The sequence below is a fragment of the Orcinus orca genome, chromosome 15 (assembly GCF_937001465.1).
Source record: "Orcinus orca chromosome 15, mOrcOrc1.1, whole genome shotgun sequence".
NCBI lineage: Eukaryota > Metazoa > Chordata > Mammalia > Artiodactyla > Delphinidae > Orcinus > Orcinus orca.
The window spans coordinates 65,266,588-65,289,313 of record NC_064573.1 but is presented as its reverse complement, the minus strand read 5'-3'; the positions used below and the strand labels follow the sequence as shown (position 1 = coordinate 65,289,313).

Sequence of the window (22,726 nt, the reverse complement as noted above, 5' to 3'; positions counted from 1 at the left end):
TGAACAAGGGGTAAAATATTTTCTTACAGGAAAACACTGAGTAAGAATGTCAGAAGTGAGTAGATGGGTTATACAAGCACTTCTATTATTTATATTATTGCTTATTTATACATGTTTTCCCTTGAGAAGGTGCGTGGGTGGGTGTAAGCAGAGGTGACAGTGCAGAGCCCTCCGATGTCAGAAGGAGGGATGGGTAAGTGATCAATGTCAGTAACTGACACCACACAGGGGTTACTGTACCTTCTGGAATGTAAGTCCTAATAAAATTTTATTGTTTTTTAAAATTTATATTTTGTATGAATAATTATTGATTATCATCTTGTATACGGAAAATCTTTTCAAACATAATAACTTTATCAAATTCAAAAACTCTAAGTTTAACTTAGAGGGAAGATCCACCCTCATTACTCAGGACCGAAGGGTGTCCTGGGACATGGGACTTCCAGTGGTGAAACCAGGAACACCCAGGGTAAACAGGGATGAGTTATTTACCATATTATAATTGAACATGTGTAATAGATCTTCAAAATGCTTTTCCAGAAATTTCACTTCTGGATGGTGGAATAACTTATCTGATGAGAATGATAAGGTAGGTGACATATTACAAGTTACAATTAGTAAGTTATAATTCAAATTACACGATCATCTTTATAGGACATGAGAAAGATGCCAATATAATGGAAACTGAATTGGGCTAGTGCTCTGTGGGGAGAGCTATTATGCTCATCTCTGCAGGTGCTTATGCACGATGAGAATTTCCTGAATGAAAACTTTGCACCATCAGAGAGCCACTGTCCAGGTCTGAGAAAAGAGCAGAGATGTGGTAGATTAGATGGATTATGGAAGCCAAGTGAGTAACTAGAATAGACCTTAGGAATTTTAATTAAAAATGTGTAGGATGCCTGAGTTTTAACCTGGCAGAGTGGAGAGACCCTGTATAGCACATGGACTAAACTAGTAATAGAGCTAAACTAGTCATTTAGTAACTCTCATTCATTTCTGGTAGTCATGGAAAATGGTATTGGCCAACTATGGAAGACAGACGAGATTTTTTAGAAAGCTAAGCATACTCTCACCGTACGATCCAGCAGTTGAATTAGGTGTTTATCTACATGAGTTGAAAAGGTGTGTCCACGCAAGAAGCTGCACACAAATGTTTACAGCAGCTTTATTCATAGTTGTTACAATCTGGAATCAAGCAAAAGGGCCTCCAATAGCTGAAGGGATAAATAAACTGTGGTACATCCACCCAATGGGACATTATTCAGTGATTAAAAATAAATGAGTTATTGGGCCACAAAAAGAAAGGGCGATACAAAAAGTAAATGTATATTACTAAGTGAAAGAAGCCAAATCTGTAAAAAGTAAAATACAGTTACTGTGTGATTCCAACAATATGATACTACGGAAAAGGCACATTTACTGTCTAGAGACAGTAAAATGATCTAGAGTTGCCAGGAGTTCGGGGATAGGAAAAGGCTGAACAGGTGGAGCAAAAGGGATGTTTAGGGCAGCGAAAATATTCTGTATGTTAATGGGATAGTGGTTAGGTGACATTACGCACTTGGTAAAACCCATAAAACTGTGTGACACCAAGAGCGAACTCCAATGGAGTTTAGTTGATAATAATGTATCAGTATTGGTTTATGCAGTTTTACCAGTTGCCCGAAACCAATGCAAGATGTTAAAATGGTGGAAATGTGGAGGGAGTAGGAGGAATATGTGGGAATGCTCTATAGAACTGGATTTGTATCTGAAGGAATTACACATCTCCTTGTAATTAAAACCCAGACCAAAATTATGTCAACTGTGTATTTACAGCTCTAACCCTGCTCTTGGTTTCCAGCCCCGGAAGAGGTGAAAAACTAAAGAGTGAGGCGGGGCAGGGGCGGGGAGTTGGGCTAAAGAGGCCTAATCAATAGGAGCTGCATCTCATTTGGGATTTTCAAAATCCGAAAGGACTGAGACCGATGAGATGGTAGGAGTAGGGGGGAGGGACTGTAAGAGGTAAGAATTCAAAGAAGGAGATATTGGCCATTCAAGTAACTGAGAACAGTTGCTTTTAGCCTGTGCTGTGGGTTGTTGGGGGTAGGGAAGGCTCCTAGGAGGAGCTCCTTGGAAAGTGGCCAGAGAGCAGGAGAGGCAGGTAGAGACCAGACCACTGTAGTGACCTCAGGGGACGTAGGGTCATTGTTGGACTGTAAGGTGGGGGTGACACGCTCCCGTTGGCCTTTCTACACTAACTCTCCAGCTGCAATGGGGATAAAACACACAAGTCAGGGAGGTGGGTTTGTGGGTCTCATCCTGGGAGGAGAAGGTGGTGGCCAGAATCCAGGTTAGTTTGGGTGGAAACCGGGGTGTGTGAGGCGGGTCTAAAGGTGGTCTCACCCGCTGGGCTCAGCTCGGGAATGTCCATCCCAATCCTAAGGGAGCCTGGGTGTGGACCGCAGGGGACGCTGTGCATCTGTCCCTGAGGGTCTGTGGGGGGACTCTCAGCTGGGAATCCAGGCCCTGGAGTCCTGCCTTGTGCACTCTGCTCTGTGCTTACCGGTCGAGCCGCTGTGACCACGCAGGGCCCAGGGGAGGCTCCCCAGCCCCACTCCATGCTCAGGTCTCACCCAATTTCGGTCCAGTGTCCCCAGGGGAGGGGTCATTTGCATGGAGGGGTTCTCTGCTCTCCCATGAGGGACAAGGTAAGAGAGATTCTGTGCAGGTTCCCTGTGGGCTCAGAAGCAGAGCTGGGGTGTCTCCACCATGGCCTGGACCCTTCTCCTTCTCGGCCTCCTCGCTCACTGCACAGGTGAGAGGCGGTGGAAGCCGGGAGAAGGGATTCGGGGACACCTGGGCCGCTTTATTCCTTCTTGTGGAGAACATGCTGTGGACAATGGCCCAGACTCACTTCTCTGTGTGTCCCCTCCTCTGTTCCAGGGTCCTGGGCGCAGTCCAGGCTGACGCAGGAAGGCTCCATGTCAGGTTCTGTGGGACAGACGGTCACCCACTCCTGCACCGGAAATGGCAACAACGTTGGAGCTAATATCGTGAACTGGTACCAACAGATTTTTCACGGGGCCCCCAAAACGGCGATGCTCGCAGGTTCTCTACCCTCAGGGATCCCAGACCTGTGCTCTGGCTCAACGTCTGTCAACACGGCCTCTCTGACCATCTCCAGGCTCCAGCCTGAGGACAAGGCTGATTATTACTGTTCAACGTGGGATGACAGCATCAGTGGTAACACAGCGCATCTGACCCACCGGGAACTGAGACAAAAACCCACCCCCTCCCCCCGTGATCACCCCCGTGACTGCCTGTGACAAATAAGGAGGTGACCGTGGCCCATCTTACAGCGTGAGGGTCTGACTGTCCAGCACCCACCCACTTTAAAGGGTCAGTGACACAGGCTCCGTCTCACTGTTTTCATCATAGTTCCATTGAGATATACTGTGCATGCCAACAGGTTCACTGGTTTAATGTGCACAGTACAAGGGTGTTTAGCATATTCACAGAGTTGTGTAACTATCACTATATTCTATATTCTTTTTTTTGGCCTTGCAGCGCGGCATGCAGGATCTTAGTTCCCAAAGCAGGGATTGAACCCATACCCCCTGCAGTGGAAGCTCAGAGTCCTAACCACTGGACCACCAAGGAAGTTCCGGATCACCATATTCTAATTTTAGAACCTGCCCACATTCCTCAGAGAACGTCCCCACCCATTCGTGATCACACCTCATCACACCTCTGCTCAGTCCTAGGGAACCACTGCTCCACTTTCTGTCTTTACAGATTTGCCTATTCTGGACATTTCATATAGATGGAACCAGAAAATAGGTGTCCTTTGTGACTGTCTTAGTTCAGTTAATTCTTTTGCATAACATTTTGAAGTTCCAACCGTGTGAGTCAATATCCATTTTTTTATTGCCAAATAATACTCCATTGTATGAGCTGACCACCGTTTGTTTACCCTTCAGGGACATTTGAGTTGTTTTTTTCTTCTCTTGGCTATTATGCAAAATGCTGCCAGAAATATTTGTGTACAAGTAGTTAGGTGTTTTGTTTTTGGTGGAAGTATGTTTTCACTTCTCTTGGGTAGATACCTAGGAGTGGCATAGCTGAGTCCTATGGTAACTACGCTAACAGTACATTTTGAGATTTGAGGAACTGTCAGATGTTTTCCAACACGGCTGCCCTGGTTCGCATCTCTACCAGCAATGTATGTGGGTTCCAATTTCTCCCCGCCTTCACCAGCAACTGTTATTATCTCTCACTTTATTTTATAGCCCTTCTAGTCTGGGTGAAGCAATATGTCATTGTAGTTTGCATTCCCCTAATGACCCCTGATGCTGAGTCCCTTTTCATGCTCTGTAGGAGGCTCTGAGGCCCTCCCCAATGGATCACTGACCTTAAGAACCTTTAAAATGAGTCAGTGCTGAAATCACACGCTCAGCTTGTTCCCCTGGACTCAGCAGAAAGCCCTTGTTCAGGGATAGAATCGCTCTCAGAGACCAGGGAATGGGCGGCATGAGGCCCCCTCCCATGTGAGGACCACTAGGCAGGAGTGTTCTGGGATCTGCCTGGGGGGCACTGCAACTTCAGGCTCACACTTTCCACAGGGCTGTTCTGGAGCCTCCCCTCTGAGCACGACTCTCCCTGTCACCACTTCAGGAAAACACCAGCCCAGCAGGCGACTCCCTGAAGCCTCAACAGAGGCCCCTCCCCTGGGAACCAGGACTTGGACGCAGCTTGGATGCCCCTCACCTCCCCCACACAAGACCATTGTCAGGAGCCACTCAGTCCACACGGACTCCGACAACCTCCTGACAAAGAAAACGTACAGACATCCCAGAAAGATGAACATTCCATACAGGGGATAAAACAAGACTTGCATACATGTAGAAACAGATCCATTGATGCTTAGGATGGATTGCAATGAAAAAATCTGAAAATTATGCTTATTTAGCTTATCAATAGTTTCTATTTATTTTTAAAAATACCTGTCAGAATTTTGGAGAAATGAGACCTTTTTTCTAATATTTGTGTGAAAAAATTTAAATCCAGGAATAGTCTAGGACATTTTACAAATGAACAAAAATGAAGAGAGATATACATGACTAGATAGTGACACATATTTACAGCAAAAATAATTTAAAGATTGTGAGGCTACTATAGAAACCACACACAACAAACAGACAAACAAAAATCAATGTACACTGTGTGGGAATCCCAGGAACTGGGAACCACCCTGGATGTGTGAAAGGAGACAGGGACCAGGTGAGCTGCAGAACCTGCTGAGCCCTCAGGTCCTCAGGTCACCGCGAAGTTGTGCTCTGTGACCCGCAGGGGGCGCCATGGGACTGCCCTGGGGTCCCTGCACAGCTGCTCAGGGAGGACCTTTCGCTTCAGGAGCTGGGCCTGGGGGCGGGACCTGTGCTCCCTGTTGAGGACTCAGCAGTGTGTTCTCTCTGGCTGGCAGAGGCCCCTGAGCAGGGACCTGCGTGGTCTCAGCAGGTGCTTCCTCCCAGGGGGTCCCAAGGGGGAAGCCGCCCTCCATCGCCCTGAGTCTGGGCTGTGAGCTGAGCTCCAGCACCAGGGCTCAGGGAGGGGCTGGGTGGGCCCTGGGTGGACACCCATTTGCACGGGAGCCCCTCCTCTGGCAGAGGCTGGGGGAGAAAAGGAGGCCTGGGGCAGCCCAGCCCCACTGTGGGGACCGGGGGGCTGTGAGCACCATGGCCTAGACTCGTCTCCTGCTCGTGTTCCTCTCTCACTGCACAGGGAGGGCCAGGCCGCGGGGACCAGGTCTCAGTTCCCAGCCTGCATCAGCCCGTGTGGCTCAGACTCCTGGAATCTTTCCTCCAGCTCCTGCCCCATCTCCCCGCTGTGTCTGTGTCTGCAGGTTCCGTCTCCCAGCCTGTGCTGACTCAGCCTCCCTCCCTCTCTGCATCTCTGGGAGCATCAGCCAGCCTCACCAGGACCCTGAGCAGTGGGTACATTGTTGGCGGCTACCACATATCTGGTACCAGCAGAAGCCAGGGAGCTCTCCCCGGTACCTCCTGAGGTTCAAGTCAGACTCTAATAAGCACCAGGGCTCCGGGGTCCCCAGCCGCTTCTCTGGATCCAAAGAGGCCTCGGCCAATGCAGGCCTTCTGCTCATCGAGGAAGTGAGACAAAAACCCCTGGGCGCACAGACCTTGGCTCTGAGCCTCTTTTCAGTGAGAAGCTTCTGTGGAGGGATCTGCAAGGGAGGCTTCTCTGCACTGAGATCTCTGTGAATGGAGAGAGGAGAAACACAGGGTCGTGCCTGTGACCCAAGACAGCGCAGGTGTCCCAGGAACCCGCACAGAGCCCACCTGCCCCTCCTTCAGCGTCTGGAGTAAATTCACCAGAGTAGGTGCTGTGTCTGGACCCAGAAATGCTCCCAGCACAGCGACGTCCCTCCTCATTTCCTTCATCTCATCCCACAAATTGTGAGTCCCGGGCTGTACGGATGTCCCCACAGCTCAAATACTGACACGAGCTCTGCTTTCTGCTCCCTCCTCCCCCCTCAATCTCTTTACTGTGCTGTAAACAGGGCTGCATTTTCCTAAAACTCAGGGGTCATCCAGCCTCTGAGTAATTGCGTGGGGAAGCTATGGATTATTTCTTCCTTCAGAATTAACAGACCCCACACGAGGTGAGTCCTGAGGATTTAGCAGAGGAAGCCCTGGCTCCATCTCTCAAGACAGGCTGTGTTTTCTTCTGCCCCAGGTGATGTTTCCATGAATTCTCCGAAAGCACCTCAACTGCAGAAACATTTTCCTCAGGTCCCTGAAGTCCGAATCCTCCTCTCTTTTCCGAAATCAAACTAGACAATCTCCCCTGGTCCCCCAGCTGCAGACACCTGGACCCAGCAGGGCCCGCGAGCCTTGGCTCTGGTGAGGGCGCAGGAAGATGGGGCTGTGGCCCCCCTGCCCTGTGCTTCCTGGGCCTGCAGACCCACAGCTGTGGTGTCAGGGCTCCATCCTTCCCAGTCCTGCAGGGAGGACAAGGGACAGGCGTCTACACTCCACGTGACCCAGGCTTCTGTTCTGTGGAGTTGCTAACAGAAGTGTCACCCTGATTCCTCCTTCCATCTGAAGGAGATCCTGCTCCAGGGACGTGGCTTCCGGCCCATGTGGCTTCCTTCCTCAGCCCCAGCCCTGGAGCCTGGAGGCTCGTACAGAGAAGCCACCCCAGGGATGGGTTTGCTTGGAGATGCAACCTCAGGGGTGGAGAAGCCACAAGAGGGACAGGGGCCACTGGGGCTCAGGGTGGACTTTGAGGGAATGGCTTTCTGAGGACACACGGGCACAGCCTCTGTCTCTCACACACACACACACACACACACACACTGTCCTGGATTCTGCAGGTTCCAGGCTTCTCTGTCCCTCCAGGAATCAGGGGTCAGTCTGTGCTCACCCAGCCTTCTTTAGAGTCAGGCTCCCCAGGAGTCAGGATGTCCCTCCACAGAGAACCCCAGTGACAGTGACAGTGACAGAACCGGGTCCTGGGTCAGGGATAGCCAGGATGCCCGACCCCCTTCTCTGCTGGGATGAGTCTGACCCTCAGGATCCCAGGGCGAGTCTCTGCTCCCTGTCGGCCACTCACCCCCTGGACAGTCTCTGGGGTCCAGACGGTGCCTGAGGCTGATTGGGACAATTATTCTGGGACGGCGGCCTCAGAGCTGTGCTTCAGGCCCGAGGGGACATGAGGCACAACCCTCGCACCCTGTGCTGTCCAGCCCGGACGCTCACTCAGTCACCACCCCTGACACTCCCACCCAGGCGGAATCCCTGCTCACAAGGCTCCTGTCCCAGCCCAGAGTCACAGGGCCTGTCACCTCAGGGACATTGTCCACATTGTCTCCACTCCCCACGACTCAGACCTGGGACATCTGACAGAAATTCCTGGGTCCAGTGCGAGTGGGAAATAGAAATCCGTTCCTCTAGGGATCGGGTGTTTGGAGAAGGGAGTTCTGTCTCCCTCCTGACAGAGCTGGACACAGGGAGCAGGTGTCACAGATAAGAACAAACACAGTTCCATGCTGGATCTGGTCCTTTCGCTCGAAGGTCTGTGCTGTGTGGTCTGAGCATAGTCAGGCTGGCTCTGCATCTTGAAAAGGAATGCCACCTGCAGCCTAAAATATGCAGAATAGCCCTTTGTCAGGGCTCTGCCTCCCAGGCTTCACATGCGAGGTCAAGGTCTAACACTCTTCGTTCATATAGATACAGAAAGGTGCAGAACCAAGAATAACCTTTGTCTTGTTGGAGGTTTCCAGGAACATCCTGACCGGACCTGCGTGGACAGCTGCACAAAGGGTCATCGCATCGCCTCCGGGGTCTGGTCTCCACCAAGAAGTTTGCAACAAGCAGCCACACCCTCTCCCCTTTCAGTTTAAAAGAAGCCTGAATTTTAACTCGGGTAAATGTCTTTGGGGCACTAGACCGCCATCTCCTCTGTCTGCTGGCTTTCTAAGTAAAGTCATTATTCCTGGTCCCAAGACCTCGTCTCTCCATTCGTTGGCCTGTCCTGGGGTGAGCAGTATGAGTTTGACTGGGCACCAGTGCAAACAGAATCACCGGGTGCCCAGCTACGAACTATCCCTTGCCTGGTTGGTGGGATGACAGGGAAGTGGACATCCAGCACCTGTGACTGGGAGGCCCGCTGGTCCTCCAACTGCTCCCTGCAGGCCTCCTGCCCCTGGTCCAGAGTCTCTGATCTGTCCCTGATCTTGAAGGCTTAAGTGAGCTGAGCTGCTCTGTTTCTCTTGAGCTCTTGAGAAGCTCCTGATCTCCAGGCCCGGGAGACCCTCCTCAGTAAGGACGTGGCCTTCAGATCCTTCGCTTGCTACTTTCTCCAGTTTAACCCCACGACTTCAAATGCCATTCCCACTCTGTTGGGGATGATATTGGATAAATACCAGTTGTCCTGGCCTTGGACCTTATAAATCCAAACCACCATTAAATCCATGAAGCTTTAACAAAAATCATTGATCAGGGACTTCCCTGGTGGTCCAGTGGTTAAGAATACACCTTCCAATGCCAGGGACACAAGTTTGATCCCTAGTTGGGGAACTAAGATCCCACATGCCGCGGGGCAAACAAGCCCGCGCACTGCAACTACTGAGCAAGTGGGTCACAACCAGAGGGCCGTGCGCTACAACTAAGACCTGATGCAGCCAAAAATAATATAAATAAATGAATACACATTAAAAAAAATAATTGATCAGAGGATGACGCAGATTAGGGAGCGGATCATGAGGGTTCCTTAGGTCAGAAATGCAGGAAGAACTTCTTAAAAAGGGTGAGAGTTGCATTTACAATAATATTCTTTTTATGTCAACCTCTTCTTGACAGAAATTGTAAATAAATGTCTATAAATTGGAAATGTATACATTTAGTACATTAGAGAGTCAAAAGAAATTAAGTACTGCCAGAATAACAGTCACAGGCCAAGGAGAACCCACAGATGTAATAAAGAACAATAGACATTGTTCCCCTAACATTTTGATATTCTCTGGGCAAAGACATAAATAAAAGTCAAAGAATGTACAGTGGGGACTGGGTGACCAAAACAGGGAACTGTATAACAACAACAAACAAACAAACGTGCAATTGTGACCCACGTAGATTTCCTACCAGGTAGCTCCAGGCCTGCGGGAACTGAGACCAGGACTCCTTTCTCATCTGCAGAAGGTGGGGCCACCAGCAGCTTCCTGCTCAGGCTCTGGCTGGAGCTTCTGTTGCTGCTTCTGCTGCCACCCTGGGTCCACGTTCATCCCTGGGGGCCTGCTGGGGTGTGGAGGCTCCTCTTTCCCCTCTGTCCTCAAAGTCCCTTCAGCAGCCCATTCCTAGGAGAGGGTCTCAAAGGAAACAGAAAGACCATGTGCCCATCGCTGGGGATGCAGCATTCTTTGCCCTGAAGCTCAGGGGCTGAGGTGGGGGGTCGGTGGAGGTCATCTCCGACCTGAACTCTGACTCGGGAACCCTGAGCCTCCATCATTGGGGTCATCTGCCAATTCCCAGGAGTTTCTAGGGCTATGACCCCCTCTCATCAGCCCTCAGGATGAACGGCTGTGCTTTGCTCACAGGGGAGATTTCTTCGGACACTTTTGCACTGACACCAGAGCATCTAAGGTGCATCACACATTTGGGTCTTTTGGAACAACTACCTCTCCATGCCCCTCAGTGATCCAACCATTGATTCTTCCTGTTTAATTGCGGTGTCTAACACTTGCTGAATGGTGCTGAATAACAATGGAGCTAAAAGTCACATTGGCTGCTCCTGATTTGTGGCGTTTCCACAACTTATCACCATCAGGCACCAATCGGAGGATAGTGGGTGCTCTTACCATGTATGTTTCACAAATCACTACATAAGTTCTTGATACATTCATGATGTTTTTCTCAAACTGAAAAGAAAAAGTGTTTTATGCTTTTCCTTTCCCCCATAATTAGTGGAGGCAGCGCTGGGCCATTTCAGTTCCTTAGATGGTCACACGTCCAGGGCCGCCCCTTTGTGTGGCTCATCTTACTGTCCACGGGCGGCAGACCCCACCTCAATATTCCCTCCTCTCCATTGTTTGTTACCTGCCCTACAAAAAGGAGAAGAAACACTTATCACAAACCCTAACCGGACTCTATCTAGGGTCTCTCACAGGATTAAGAGGAGTAATGCCCTATAAAAAGCTGTTGGCTTTCTAGTTACTAAAAATGAAGAAGCACAAAGGATATTTTAAAAAATTCCATTCATGAGGGCATCAAAAAGAATAAAATACTTAGGACTAGGATTAGCTGAGTAGGTGAGAGGCTTACAAACTGAAAACTACAAAACATTGCTGAGAAAAATTAAAGCAGATGTAAATAAGTGAAAGGAGACCTGTTCATGGATTGGAGGACTTCATCCTGTGGAGGTGTTGATCAATCCTGCCCAATTGATCTGCGCGTTCAAAGCAACCCCATCATGTGCTTACTTCTCCCAGTTTAATCCCCAAAGGTCCACAGATCACCCCGCTCTGGTTCTTTGGGAGGAAGGTGGAAAAATGTTTGTTCTTTTGGACCTAGATATTAGATACCCAACCCCTGGAATTCTACTCCATGGCAAAGACAGGCATCAGAAGGCCTGTGCCGCCCTACAAATGACAGAAATATAGAGATCCACAGGCAGACACACTCCCAGTAGGGTGAAGAGCAGTCATGTCAAATTGGAGTAGCTGGTAGCCCTCCACCTCTGCACACACTTGGTGAGAGAAAGAGTTACCATGCTCACCCAGCCACATCTCCAGACCCCACCCATCCCCTTGGAGAAGTAAGTGTCCCAGGTGACTGACTACATTCACTAGGAACAGAAAGCCCCCAGACCCAGAAGAAAAACTGGTATACTCCCCCCAGCAACACAGCCTAGCCTCTCACAATCGCTGGGGTCTGGCTGCAGTAAAACACTTCAGCATTCACATAATATTAACAGCTAGTATTTATTAATAACAAACACTGCATTATTCTCATAACATTAAAAGCTAATACTCATTGAGTGCTAGGGATGGGTAATATGGTAGGCTGCATTCCAAAACTTGGCACATGTTAGCCATTTAAAAAAAAAAAGGCCTGTGCCAGGTGGGCTGAGGGGACCCAACAGGAGAATCTACAACAACCACCACAGTGACAACGTCAAACTGTAAGAGAACCACGGAGAATTAGGATGAGGTCTGAGCCACTTTGATACTCACAACCTTACACCTTTGACATGCCTTAAGGTGAAGGTGGACCCGTAATGACCCCAGACCCCCGGTAGGGGCAAACTCACCTGTCAGGTGATCCTGAAATATCTGAGAACAATCACTGTGCAATTATTCCTTCTAATTCTCCCTTTTTCTCTTACGTGTTAAATCCTCCTTATCTTCAAATCTAATGCACACAAAATTATATATCTTTCCCACTGTAGCAGAGGAACTTTGTTTAATAGGCATCAAAGCATCTAGTGTGGATCTCTGTCTGACAGGATTTGAGGCCTCAGACACAGATAATGAGAAAGGAACACAATTACCACGCACATTGTGTGAAACAGACACTGTAGCAGCAACTCTGAAATGAATATGAAATCACATTTCATATCACACTGTGAGAACAAGAATTTTGTGGCCGTACTTCAAAACTTAACTGGAGAATTTTTCTCTTCCCACACTCCTCTTTCATCCCAACCCCCCTCGCCTGCTCTTACCAGCCCTTCTGCTCCATATCAGACCGTTTAGGGAAATTCAGATAAAAAATGCTCCATGATGTTCACACCAACGTGTTCAGATACAGTATAATTTTAATTTCTGATTATGAGTCATATGTTTTCCTATTTTTATCTGATGTTTTGGAAGAATCTCAAACTTTAATGGTTGTATTATTACTTTTCTTCTAAAAAACTGCAGGTACATTGAAGCCACCCTAGTTCCTTGATGGCTTCTCAGAGAAAAGGGGAGCTGCCCCCCACGTCTGGTGCTGGTCTGGGTGTCAGCATGCCCAGCCTGGATGCACTGGACTGTTGTGACCAGCAATGGTGTCAAAGACTGTGTCGGCGGAGACCCCAGTCCCTCCACAGACCACACAGGACTCTGCGGGTCTGCACTGGGTTTCCTGCTGGAGGAAGCAGTGCTCACTGATCCTCCACAAGGAGCAAGAAGTGATTTCACTGGGGAGGGAGCGAAGGTCACAGTCACGGGATGAATGTGACGTTTGGGATGAACTAGATCCCTGGGGCCAGGAGGTGGAGAGCACATCCATTTATAACTCAGCCTTCAGGCTCTGCAGAGAAGAATTCAGGTTTGAGAAACGTAGGATGTGGGGGAGCTGATTAGGGGAAGGATGTCAAGCTCATCACTCAGTGTCTCATCCCTGTGCTGTCCCCGGTCTCTGTGAAGCCCCAGCATCTGCCTCCTTCGAGACCTCCCCCAGGGGACATCAGGTGACGCTGGTCACAGAGAGGCAGGAAGCTGATTTGCATGAGGCCCCTCCTCCTCCTAACAGGTCTGGGAGGTGTGAAAAGGCCCGAGGACCCCACACTCCAGCCCAGGAGGCTGAGGAGGCCGTGTCCTTGGAGTGTCCCCACCATGGCCTGGCCAGCGCTTCTGCTCGGGCTCCTCACTTATGGCTTAGGTCAGGCGCTGGGACTCTGCATCCTTGGGGGCACCTACAAGCAGGGCCTCAGGGGATACTGTCTCCATAACAAGCCCTGTCTCTCTCCTGTCAATTTTAGGGGTGGATTCTCAGACTGTCGTCCAGGAGCCGTCAGTGTCAGTGTCTTCAGGAGGGACGATCACTCTCACCTGTGGCCTTAGCTCCGGGTCAGTCACTACTGGTTACTATCCCACCTGGTACCAGCAGACCCCAGGCCAGGCTCCCAAAACTGTTATCTACAACACAAACAGCCGCCCCTCTGGGGTCCCTGGTCGCTTCTCTGGATCCATCATTGGGAACAAAGGCGCCCTCACCATCACAGGGGCCCAGCCTGAGGACGAGGCTGACTATTACTGTAATCTCTATGTGGGTGGTGGTAATTACTATTGCACAGTGATATAAACCCATGGGGAAGTGCTGCCAAAACCGACTCATGTGCTCAGAGGGCTCAGCCCTTAGAGGCAGGAGAGGCAGAGAGAGGGTGGAAATGGTCAGCACCCCGTGGGGAGTGAGGCTCTGGGGCCCCATCTCCTGTCCAGTGGTTCGTGGCCACATGCCTCCTCCAGTCTCTCCCAGGTGTGTCCATCTCTCCAAGGGGACCCCTCTCTGACTATAGATGGGGAGGGGGCCCAGCTCCCAATCATATCAACCAACAATGACACTGAGAGACCCCAGTATGACCAGCACGACTATTCTTGTCCAAAGAGAATTAACAGACATACCCAACTTCATTAATTTGATGATGCAGAATAAATTAATATTTATGATTTTTTCATATATGTGCAACAGCTAGATCCACAGCACATTTGCTGATCTGTTTATATGCCACATGCTTACAGTCATTGCATCGTGAAGCTAATGATGGAAAATAAGCATTTAAAAAATTCCATGTTCTGGGCTTCCCTGGTGGCGCAGTGGTTGAGAGTCCGCCTGCCGATACAGGGGACGCGGGTTCGTGCCCCGGTCCGGGAAGATCCCACATGCCGCGGAGTGGCTGGGCCCGTGAGCCATGGCCGCTGAGCCTGCGCGTCCGGAGCCTGTGCTCCGCAACGGGGGAGGCCACAACAGTGAGAGGCCCACGTACAGCAAAAAAAAAAAAAAAAAAAAAAAAAAAAAAAATTCCATGTTCGATGGTGTCCTAGAGACAGTTCCTGCTCTTTTATAGCCTTTTCCCACACTTTTTAGCTTTTCTGATTTTGAGCATCACTTAATTAAAGCTGACATAGTTTTATACGTAATTTTATATATAGTTCTATATTTTGTAATGTAATATTAAAATTCTTTTACATTTTACTGATGACTACATTGGTAGATTTTTAAATATGTGTATGTTTCATTTTGGAAAGTGTTGCTTTCTGAGAAATTGAACAATTAGTGTCTATCACTAACTGTGCTCACAGTACAGGGCGTGGTCGTGGATGTTCATGGACTGACAGTGACCAGTCATCAGCCCAGGGCCCCAGCATCACTTCCACCCAGAGCTGGACTTTGACCAGGAGCAGCAGGGGGCGCTGTTGGTCTCCCCAGGGGCTGCAAAATGGGCGCCCCCTGCTGTGTGACCCCCCCAAACTCCCAGGTCTGGGGCGTTGGGGCCTGTGTGTGTGATGGGGACTCAGCAGTGTGTCCTCTCTCTGCTGGGCAGGGTTCCCGCTTACAGGTCACTGTGGGTTCCGGTCACTGCTTCCTCCTGCTTCCTCCCAGGGGTCAAACTCTGAGTCTCACCCATCTCACCCCAATTTCCTAAACTCACCCATCAAAGGAAGGGAGTCGAAAGAGATCCTGTCGGTACGTTAGAAAAGCAATGACCACAACACAACAGGACTGAAAAAGGGGCTCTGAGGCCATGAGGGACAGTGTGGGACAATCCTGAGATGGCCCCTCCCCACTGGAAAACTGCTCAGGACTCCAGGGGGTCCGGCCACCCGTGTGCTCACTGGGCCACGCTGACCTGCCAGGAACCAGGGGTCACCAGGAGCCAGGCACCTCCCCCCGGTCCCTCCTTCTCCCTGTGGGCACCCAGGGCAGGGAGGCCAGGAGCACAGACAGCAGGTCTATGTGCAGATGTGACTCTGCCGCATGTGGATCTGGGGGATAGAAAGGGACTTCGGGGAGCACGGTCCCTACACCAGCGCTGAGGGCTCCGTGTCTGAGGCTTCACCGTGACCTGGGCGCCCCTCCTGCTCACCTCCTCTCTCCCCACATGGGGGGGACGACGTCACCTGGGGGTGGGCCGGGGACCCCCAGCTCTGCTCCTCAGCCCTCTCTCCTGCACAGGGAGCAGGGTCCTGCTCTCAGCCTCCTCTCTGTCCCCTCACAGCGACCGCGTCCCCGGGACAGATGGCCACACTCTCCTGCCCTGGAAACAGCAACAACGTTGGCAGCGAGGGGGCAGCTTGTGCAACAACAACCTGGCTGGGTCCCCAAAGTCCTGACCCACAGGAATCACAACCAGCGCCCAGGGTCTCAGAGAGGTTCTTGGGCTCCAGGTCAGGCGGCGGGGCCTCCCTGAGCATCTCTGGGCTCCAGGCCGAGGCTGAGGCTGATTATTCCTGCTCAGCCTGGGACGGCAGGCCGGCTCCTCACCCGGTGCTTCACGCCAGGTGGGCGGTGAGCCCCGAGCCCTGAGCTCCCGGCTTCACCGGGCACGTGGGGCTCACAGAGCACCAGTTACTGTCCCCGGACAAGACCGGGCTGGGTTCCCACGGACACTGATGGGTGCGATGCCGGTTATTAAAAGTAATAATGTCAGTGAATGGAGCTGAGGCTGTATAAACATATGCATCTTCACATGCACTAAGGCTTAGCAAAAACAGGATTTCAGGGTTTAATTAAGGGGATAATCTTTTCCCTGACTTTTCTTTCTGTTCCATTTGAAGGAGCTGGAGTCACAAGCTCAGAGGGTCCACTTCCCTGACCTCGAGTGAGCGTTCACCAGCCTCACCAGGAGCCACCCTCTCCCTTCTTCTGACCTTGGCACATGCCCTGACCTCTGGCCCGAGGGCTCTCCCTGTCTCTGCAGGGGGATCACCTGACTCCTCCCTCACATTCCTGCTGACCCATTACAGCTTTGTTCAGGCTCCTTTGTCCCCACCCCTGAGCACACCCCAACCTGCACACAGGACACGTCACCATGTGTGTGGCCTGCTGCTCCCTGTCACTGTCCTTTCATACACACGCGCCGTGTTTGCACAGCAGGCAGGGCTGGGCTGTGGGGCTACAGTTCACAGAGATGCACATTTTGGAAATATGGTCAGTTTCCATGGAGATGAGAGTCCCAGGGTGAGAGTATTCCTGTCTCCAGGGTGGACCTGGAAAGGCCCCGTCACCCGACTCTCCTGGGAGTAACATCAGCAAAGCCTGCTGTACAATGGGACACTCTTCAAGGGGGCTGGGACATCCCAGTGGCTGGAGGAGGTGCCTGTGGCCAGCAGGGGACGCAGTGCAGAGTCCCAGAGAGGGGGCTGGGCCAGACAGCGGGGAAACCACTCAGGGCTCCAGAGCGCTGGGCAAACTGTCCTCCCTGATGTGGGACCCTCCTTCCTGTGAGGCCCGGTCACCCAGGAGCTCCTGGTGGCCTCCCTGACCACAGGGTTCAGATTCGGGTCACCTCCTCCGAGTCCTCTGTGGGGTCTTTGCCACGTCTGGGTCAGAGAGGGGCTGTTAGAAGGTGAGGAGTCAGAAGGTGTCTCCAAGGAGGAGCGGGGCTCCTGGGAGCGCCTGTGCCGACGGTGAGACAAGCGTGGGGGGCAGAGGCCCCATAGGGTAACCTGTGTGCACTTAAGCATGTGTGAAGAGTGTGTATTAGCATATTACAAATGTGTTGTTTGATTCTATTTTATGTGGATTTGCTATTATTGGTGTTAAATTTATTTTTTAATGTCTTAATATAAAACACAAGTTGTATATTTGAAAAAATGACATTTAGATTCAGTATCGATTTACTAAACCAGTATAAATATTTCTTCGTTGACATTTTTTTTGGAACATTCGGATCGATATTCATTGATAGTGGTTTGTCAGTGTTCCTCTTTGGTGTTCAATTTATGTGCTGTATGTATAACTGTTTTAACTGCTATCTCAAAAGAACTAAGAAATTTTACATCTTTTTCAATGTTTTGTAATAAATACACAAAGCAAATCTATTGGAACCATATGATTGCTGAAGATTTCTTAGCTATTCCCAATAAAATGTATATATCATATCTTTCAGCAGAAGTTCAATAATAATTTTTTTACTTTGGAAAGTAGTGCATTTACGTATTTTCTCAAATAGAGCCAATGTTGTATCTTCATTGAAAAGCATGCATTTTAATCTCTTCTTTCCTACCAGTTATGTGTTATTTTTTCCATTTTCCACATGTTACAGCTGGCGGCACTGTGGGACTGCCCTGGGGTCCCTCACAGCTCAGGGAGGACCTTTCACTCCAGGAGCTGGGCCTGGGGGCGGGACCTGTGCTCCCTGTTGAGGACTCAGCAGTGTGTCCTCTCTGGCTGGCAGAGGCCCCTGAGCAGGGACCTGCGTGGTCTCAGCAGGTGCTTCCTCCCAGGGGGTCCCAAGGGGGAAGCTGCCCTCCATCCCCTTGAGTCTGGGCTGTGAGCTGAGCTCCAGCACCAGGGCTCATGGAGGGGCTGGGTGGGCCCTGGGTAGACACCCATTTGCATGGGAGCCCCTCCTCTGGCAGAGGCTAGGGGAGAAAAGGAGGCCTGGGGCAGCCCAGCCCCACTGTGGGGACCGGGGGGCTGTGAGCACCATGGCCTGGACTCCTCTCCTGCTCGTGTTCCTCTCTCTCTGCACAGGTAAGATAGGCCTCAGAGACCAGGGCCCATCCCAGCCTGAGGAATTCCTTCTGGCTCAGGTCCCCAAGTAGCTGCCTCCTGTCCCTTCTCCTCATCTGATGTGTCTGTGTCTGCAGGGTGCCTCTCCCAGCCTGTGCTGACTCAGCCTCCCTCCCTCTCTGCATCTCCTGGAGCATCAGCCAGACTCACCTGCACCCTGAGCAGTGGGTACATTGTTGGTGGCTACCACATAGTCTGGTACCAGCAGAAGCCAGGGAGCTCTCCCCGGTACCTCCTGAGGTTCAAGTCAGACTCTGATAAGCACCAGGGCTCCGGGGTCCCCAGCCGCTTCTCTGGATCCAAAGATGCCTCGGCCAACTCAGGGCTCCTGCTCATCTCTGCGCTGCAGCCCGAGGACGAGGCTGACTATTACTGTGCTACAGTTCACGGCAACACTGGTACTTACACTGTGCTCCAGACCCACAGGGAAGTGAGACTAAAAGCTCCCCTGTGCCCTCCCCCTGAGACAGTCACTGCTGCTCTGCCTGGACCACGTCTAACTCAGGGTGACCTTCTGTTGTCACTTCTGAATTTCCTGAGAATGACAAATCTGACCCTGTCATATGCTTTTCCTCCCCTCAAATCTGAGACTGACCCATTGCTCTGATACCTCAGCCGGCTCATGTTTTCACAGACAAAACTTCCATGCTCAGAGATAAAAATCTCCAAGTGGGGACTTCCCTGGTGGTGCAGTGGTTGAGAATCTGCCTGCCAATGCAGGGGACACGGGTTTGAGCCCTGTTCTTGGTAGATCCCACATGCCATGGAGCAACTAAGCCCGTGCGCCACAACTATTGAGCCTGTGCTTTAGAGCCTGTGAGCCACAACTACTGAGCCCACGGGCCACAACTACTGAGGCCCACGTGCCTAGAGCCCATGCTCTGCAACAAGAGAAGCCACCGCAATGAGAAGCCCGTGCACCGCAATGAAGAGTAGCCCCCGCTTGCCACAACTAGAGAAAGCCCACGCACAGCAACGAAGACCCAACAACGAAGACCCAATGCAGCCAAAAAAAAAAAAAAAAAAAAAAAATCTTCCAGTGGAGATGTTATGAGTGGCAGAGAGAGGTTGGTTCTGGCCCTGCCTCACTCAGACTCCTTTTTCACTTGATAATAAATAAAATTTCATAGGATACCTGTGTGTCATTTTATTAAAATGTCCTTGATAAAAATACAGTATTTACAAAGATAAATATAGTATTTCAGAAATGTTACACTTGTCAATGCAAAATTAAAATAGAACACAGGTTTTCCTTCAGTTAAATTCATGCACTAGGGCTTCCCTGGTGGTGCAGTGGTTGAGTCCGCCTGCCGATTGAGGGGACACGGGTTCATGCCCCGGTCCCACATGCCGCGGAGCGGGTAGGCCCGTGAGCCATGGCCGCTGAGCCTGCACGTCCGGAGCCTGTGCTCCGCAATGGGAGAGACCACAGCAGTGAGAGGCCCGTGTACCGCAAAAAAAAAAAAATCTTGCACTAATTTTAAGTAATGACCTTACATTTTGGCAACACATTTTGGTAAATTGAAAATCTCACAGTCACACACCATCTGTGTAACACACACACGCAGTGCTGGGCAAACTTCAGTCAGGCTGTTCTCTTCCAACCAAACACTCCCCTAACTATGTCTTTTCAAACCCACTATTGGGGCTCTGTTGATCCTAACAGCCCCACGTATCAGGCTCCCTGGGAACAGATGCTGCTCAAAGCCCTTCAGAGTCTCAATAAAAACTGCCAAGAACATCACTAGGCCCTGTTCACTGCAGCCTGTGACGTGTGCCTGCAAGAGAGATTCCCAGGAGGGAGTCACTTCGTAAGACACGACACGGGGGACGGTGGGTCTCGTGTGTGGAGAGCTTCACACACAATAAAGACTGAGGCATTTAGGAATTCAGGGTCACCCCCAGGCTTCTCCCCACACCCTCACCCCCTCCACAGAGAGGAGCTCCCTCCTCCTCAGGGCTGAGGGGACACACAGAGGAAGGGGGGCTCTGGCCACCAGGGACAAGTCACACAGAGGAGAGGACCCGCTGCCCTGCACAGAAGGGGACGGGCCTCCACGGGGCCAGCACTGCTCTCACTTGATCCTGATCTAAGAGGAATTTGGGTCACATACGCCCCCTCAATCCTGACCCCTGGGCAGCCAAGGGCGCTGTGGACACTCACCCTGAGGGGTCGGAGGGGAGCCCACAGATGGCTCTGAGGTCACGGGGGACACTGAAGGGGCACCTGGAATGGCCCTAAGGAGGGGACAGTGCACAGAGCAGGGGGCAGGAGCTGACCCTGAGGGGCTCTGGTCACCAGGGCACATGGTGTGTGTTTCAGGGCCTGGACACCAGGGGGCGCGCGGGGGCCATTCCTGAGGGTCTGGGGGGGATGAGAGCTGGGACCAGCCCCCCAGCACTGCCTGGTGGTCTCTGTTCAGGGCTGCCTGCTGTGACCTCCCACCCCTGGGCCCCACCCAGCCCCGCCCCTGCCCACCCCCTGGCCACGCTCAGCACGGAGACCTGACCCAGGGCTCAGGGAGGGACCAGAGAGCTGGTGGGGGGGGGGTGTCATTTGCATGAATGGACCCTCCCTCTCTCAGAGTATGAAGAGGGGAAGGAGAGACTTGGGGACGCTCTGCTTCAGCTGTGGGGACACAGAAGGCAGGACCCCGTTACCATGTCCACCATGGCCTGGTCCCCTCTGCTCCTCACCCTGGTCGCTCACTGCACAGATGACTGGATGTGGGGACAGGGGAAGGGACCCCGGGAAGACCATGGGCCCTGCTTCCTGCTCTTGTGTCTGGACCCCAGAATCACCATCTCTGTCTCTTCCACTTGCAGGATCCTGGGCCCAGGCTGTGCTGACTCAGCCGTGCTCTGTGTCTGGGGCCCTGGGCCAGAGGGTCACCATCTCTTGCACTGGAAGCAGCAGCAACATCGGGAGCAATTATGTGAGCTGGTACCAGCAGGACCCAGGAATGGCCCCCAGACTCCTGATCTATGACAATAGCAAACGACCCTCGGGGGTCCTGGATCGCTTCTCTGGCTCCAAGTCTGGCAACTCGGGTTCCCTGACCATCACTGGGCTCCAGGCTGAGGACGAGGCTGATTATTACTGCCAGTCTTATGATGACAGCCTGGATGGTCACACAGTGTGCAAGCCAGGGGGGAAGTGAGACAAAAACCTGCTGTCCCCCCAGCACTGGGGCTCCCGGGGCAGAACCATCCTCTACCAAGTCAGCTGCTTCCGTTGTTTGTTTGGCCTAAAACTGGGGTCTGAGACCCACACCAGAGAACTTGGTCCAGAAAATCTGTTTACATCTTAATTCTGTACCCCGCCCCCTCTGCCGCCCAGGCTTTTCCTAGGCAGCAAAACTGTCCAATTTTTCTCAAATTGAGCAGAATCCCTGGATGCCAGGGTAAGGTGCCCTGGGGACAGAGTCCATGATGGGTTAGGTCAGAACCAGGGGCCAGAGTCCAGCTGTGTCTGAATCAGGACACATCAGACTGTCCAGTACGTATCCTGGGACCAGCAGCTCCCAGGATTGGGCCCCAAGCTCCTCATCTCTGATGCTAGTGGGGGACAGACAGTGGTCCCTGATCAGTTCCCTGGTCCCAAGTCTGGCATTTGGCCTCCTTAGCCATCACTGGGCTGAGCTGATACCAGCCTGCTTCTCCCGCCTTTCCTGTGACAGCCTCTCAGGCTCACCCAGAGCTCCAGGTGAGCAGTAACCGAGACCAGGACTCCTTTCTCATCTGCGGGAGGTGGGGCCACCCAGCAGCTTCCTGCTCAGGCTCTGGCTGGAGCTTCTGTTGCTGCTTCTGCTGCCGCCCTGGGTCCACGTTCATCCCTGGGGGCCTGCTGGGGTGTGGAGGCTCCTCTTTCCCCTCTGTCCTCAAAGTCCCTTCAGCAGCCCATTCCTAGGAGGGGTCTCAAAGGAAACAGAAAGGCCATGTGCCCATCGCTGGGGATGCAGCATTCTTTGCCCTGAAGCTCAGGGGCTGAGGTGGGGGGTCGGTGGAGGTCATCTCCGACCTGAACTCTGACTCAGAAACCCTGAGCCTCCATCATTGGGGTCATCTGCCAATTCCCAGGAGTTTCTAGGGCTATGACCCCCTCTCATCAGCCCTCAGGATGAACGGCTGTGCTTTGCTCACAGGGGAGATTTCTTCGGACACTTTTGCACTGACACCAGAGCATCTAAGGTGCATCACACATTTGGGTCTTTTGGAACAACTACCTCTCCATGCCCCTCAGTGATCCAACCATTGATTCTTCCTGTTTAATTGCAGTGTCTAACACTTGCTGAACGGTGCTGAATAATAATGGAGCTAAAAGTCACATTGGCTGCTCCTGATTTGTGGCGTTTCCACAAATTATCATCATCAGGCCCAATCAGAGGACAGTGGGTGCTCTTACCATGTATGTTTCACAAATCACTACATAAGTTCTTGATACATTAATGATGTTTTTCTCAAACTGAAAAGAAAAAGTGTTTTATGCTTTTCCTTTCCCCCATAATTAGTGGAAGCAGCGCTGGGCCATTTCAGTTCCTTAGATGGTCACACCAGGGCCGCCCTTTTGTGTGGCTCATCTTACTGTCTACGGACGGCAGACCCCACCTCAATATTCCCACCTGCTCCATTGCTTGTTACCTGCCCTACAAACAGGAAAAACAACTCTTATCACAACCCCATACCGGGCTCTAACTAGAATCTTCCACAGTGTTATGAGG

At 51.5% G+C, this 22,726-nt stretch overlaps 2 gene segments (V, D, J or C); both read left to right on the top strand.

Annotated features, from left to right (window-relative positions):
• The first annotated feature begins 17,878 nt into the window (after positions 1-17,878).
• Positions 17,879-18,986, top strand: LOC101274560 (probable non-functional immunoglobulin lambda variable 5-48). The segment is given in 2 exon segments: positions 17,879-17,966; positions 18,083-18,986. Coding segments are annotated over 2 exon segments (576 nt in total).
• A 1,393-nt stretch (positions 18,987-20,379) lies between these two features.
• On the top strand, positions 20,380-21,166 carry LOC101274311 (immunoglobulin lambda variable 1-40-like). The segment is given in 2 exon segments: positions 20,380-20,413; positions 20,832-21,166. Coding segments are annotated over 2 exon segments (369 nt in total).
• Positions 21,167-22,726: the final 1,560 nt, after the last annotated feature.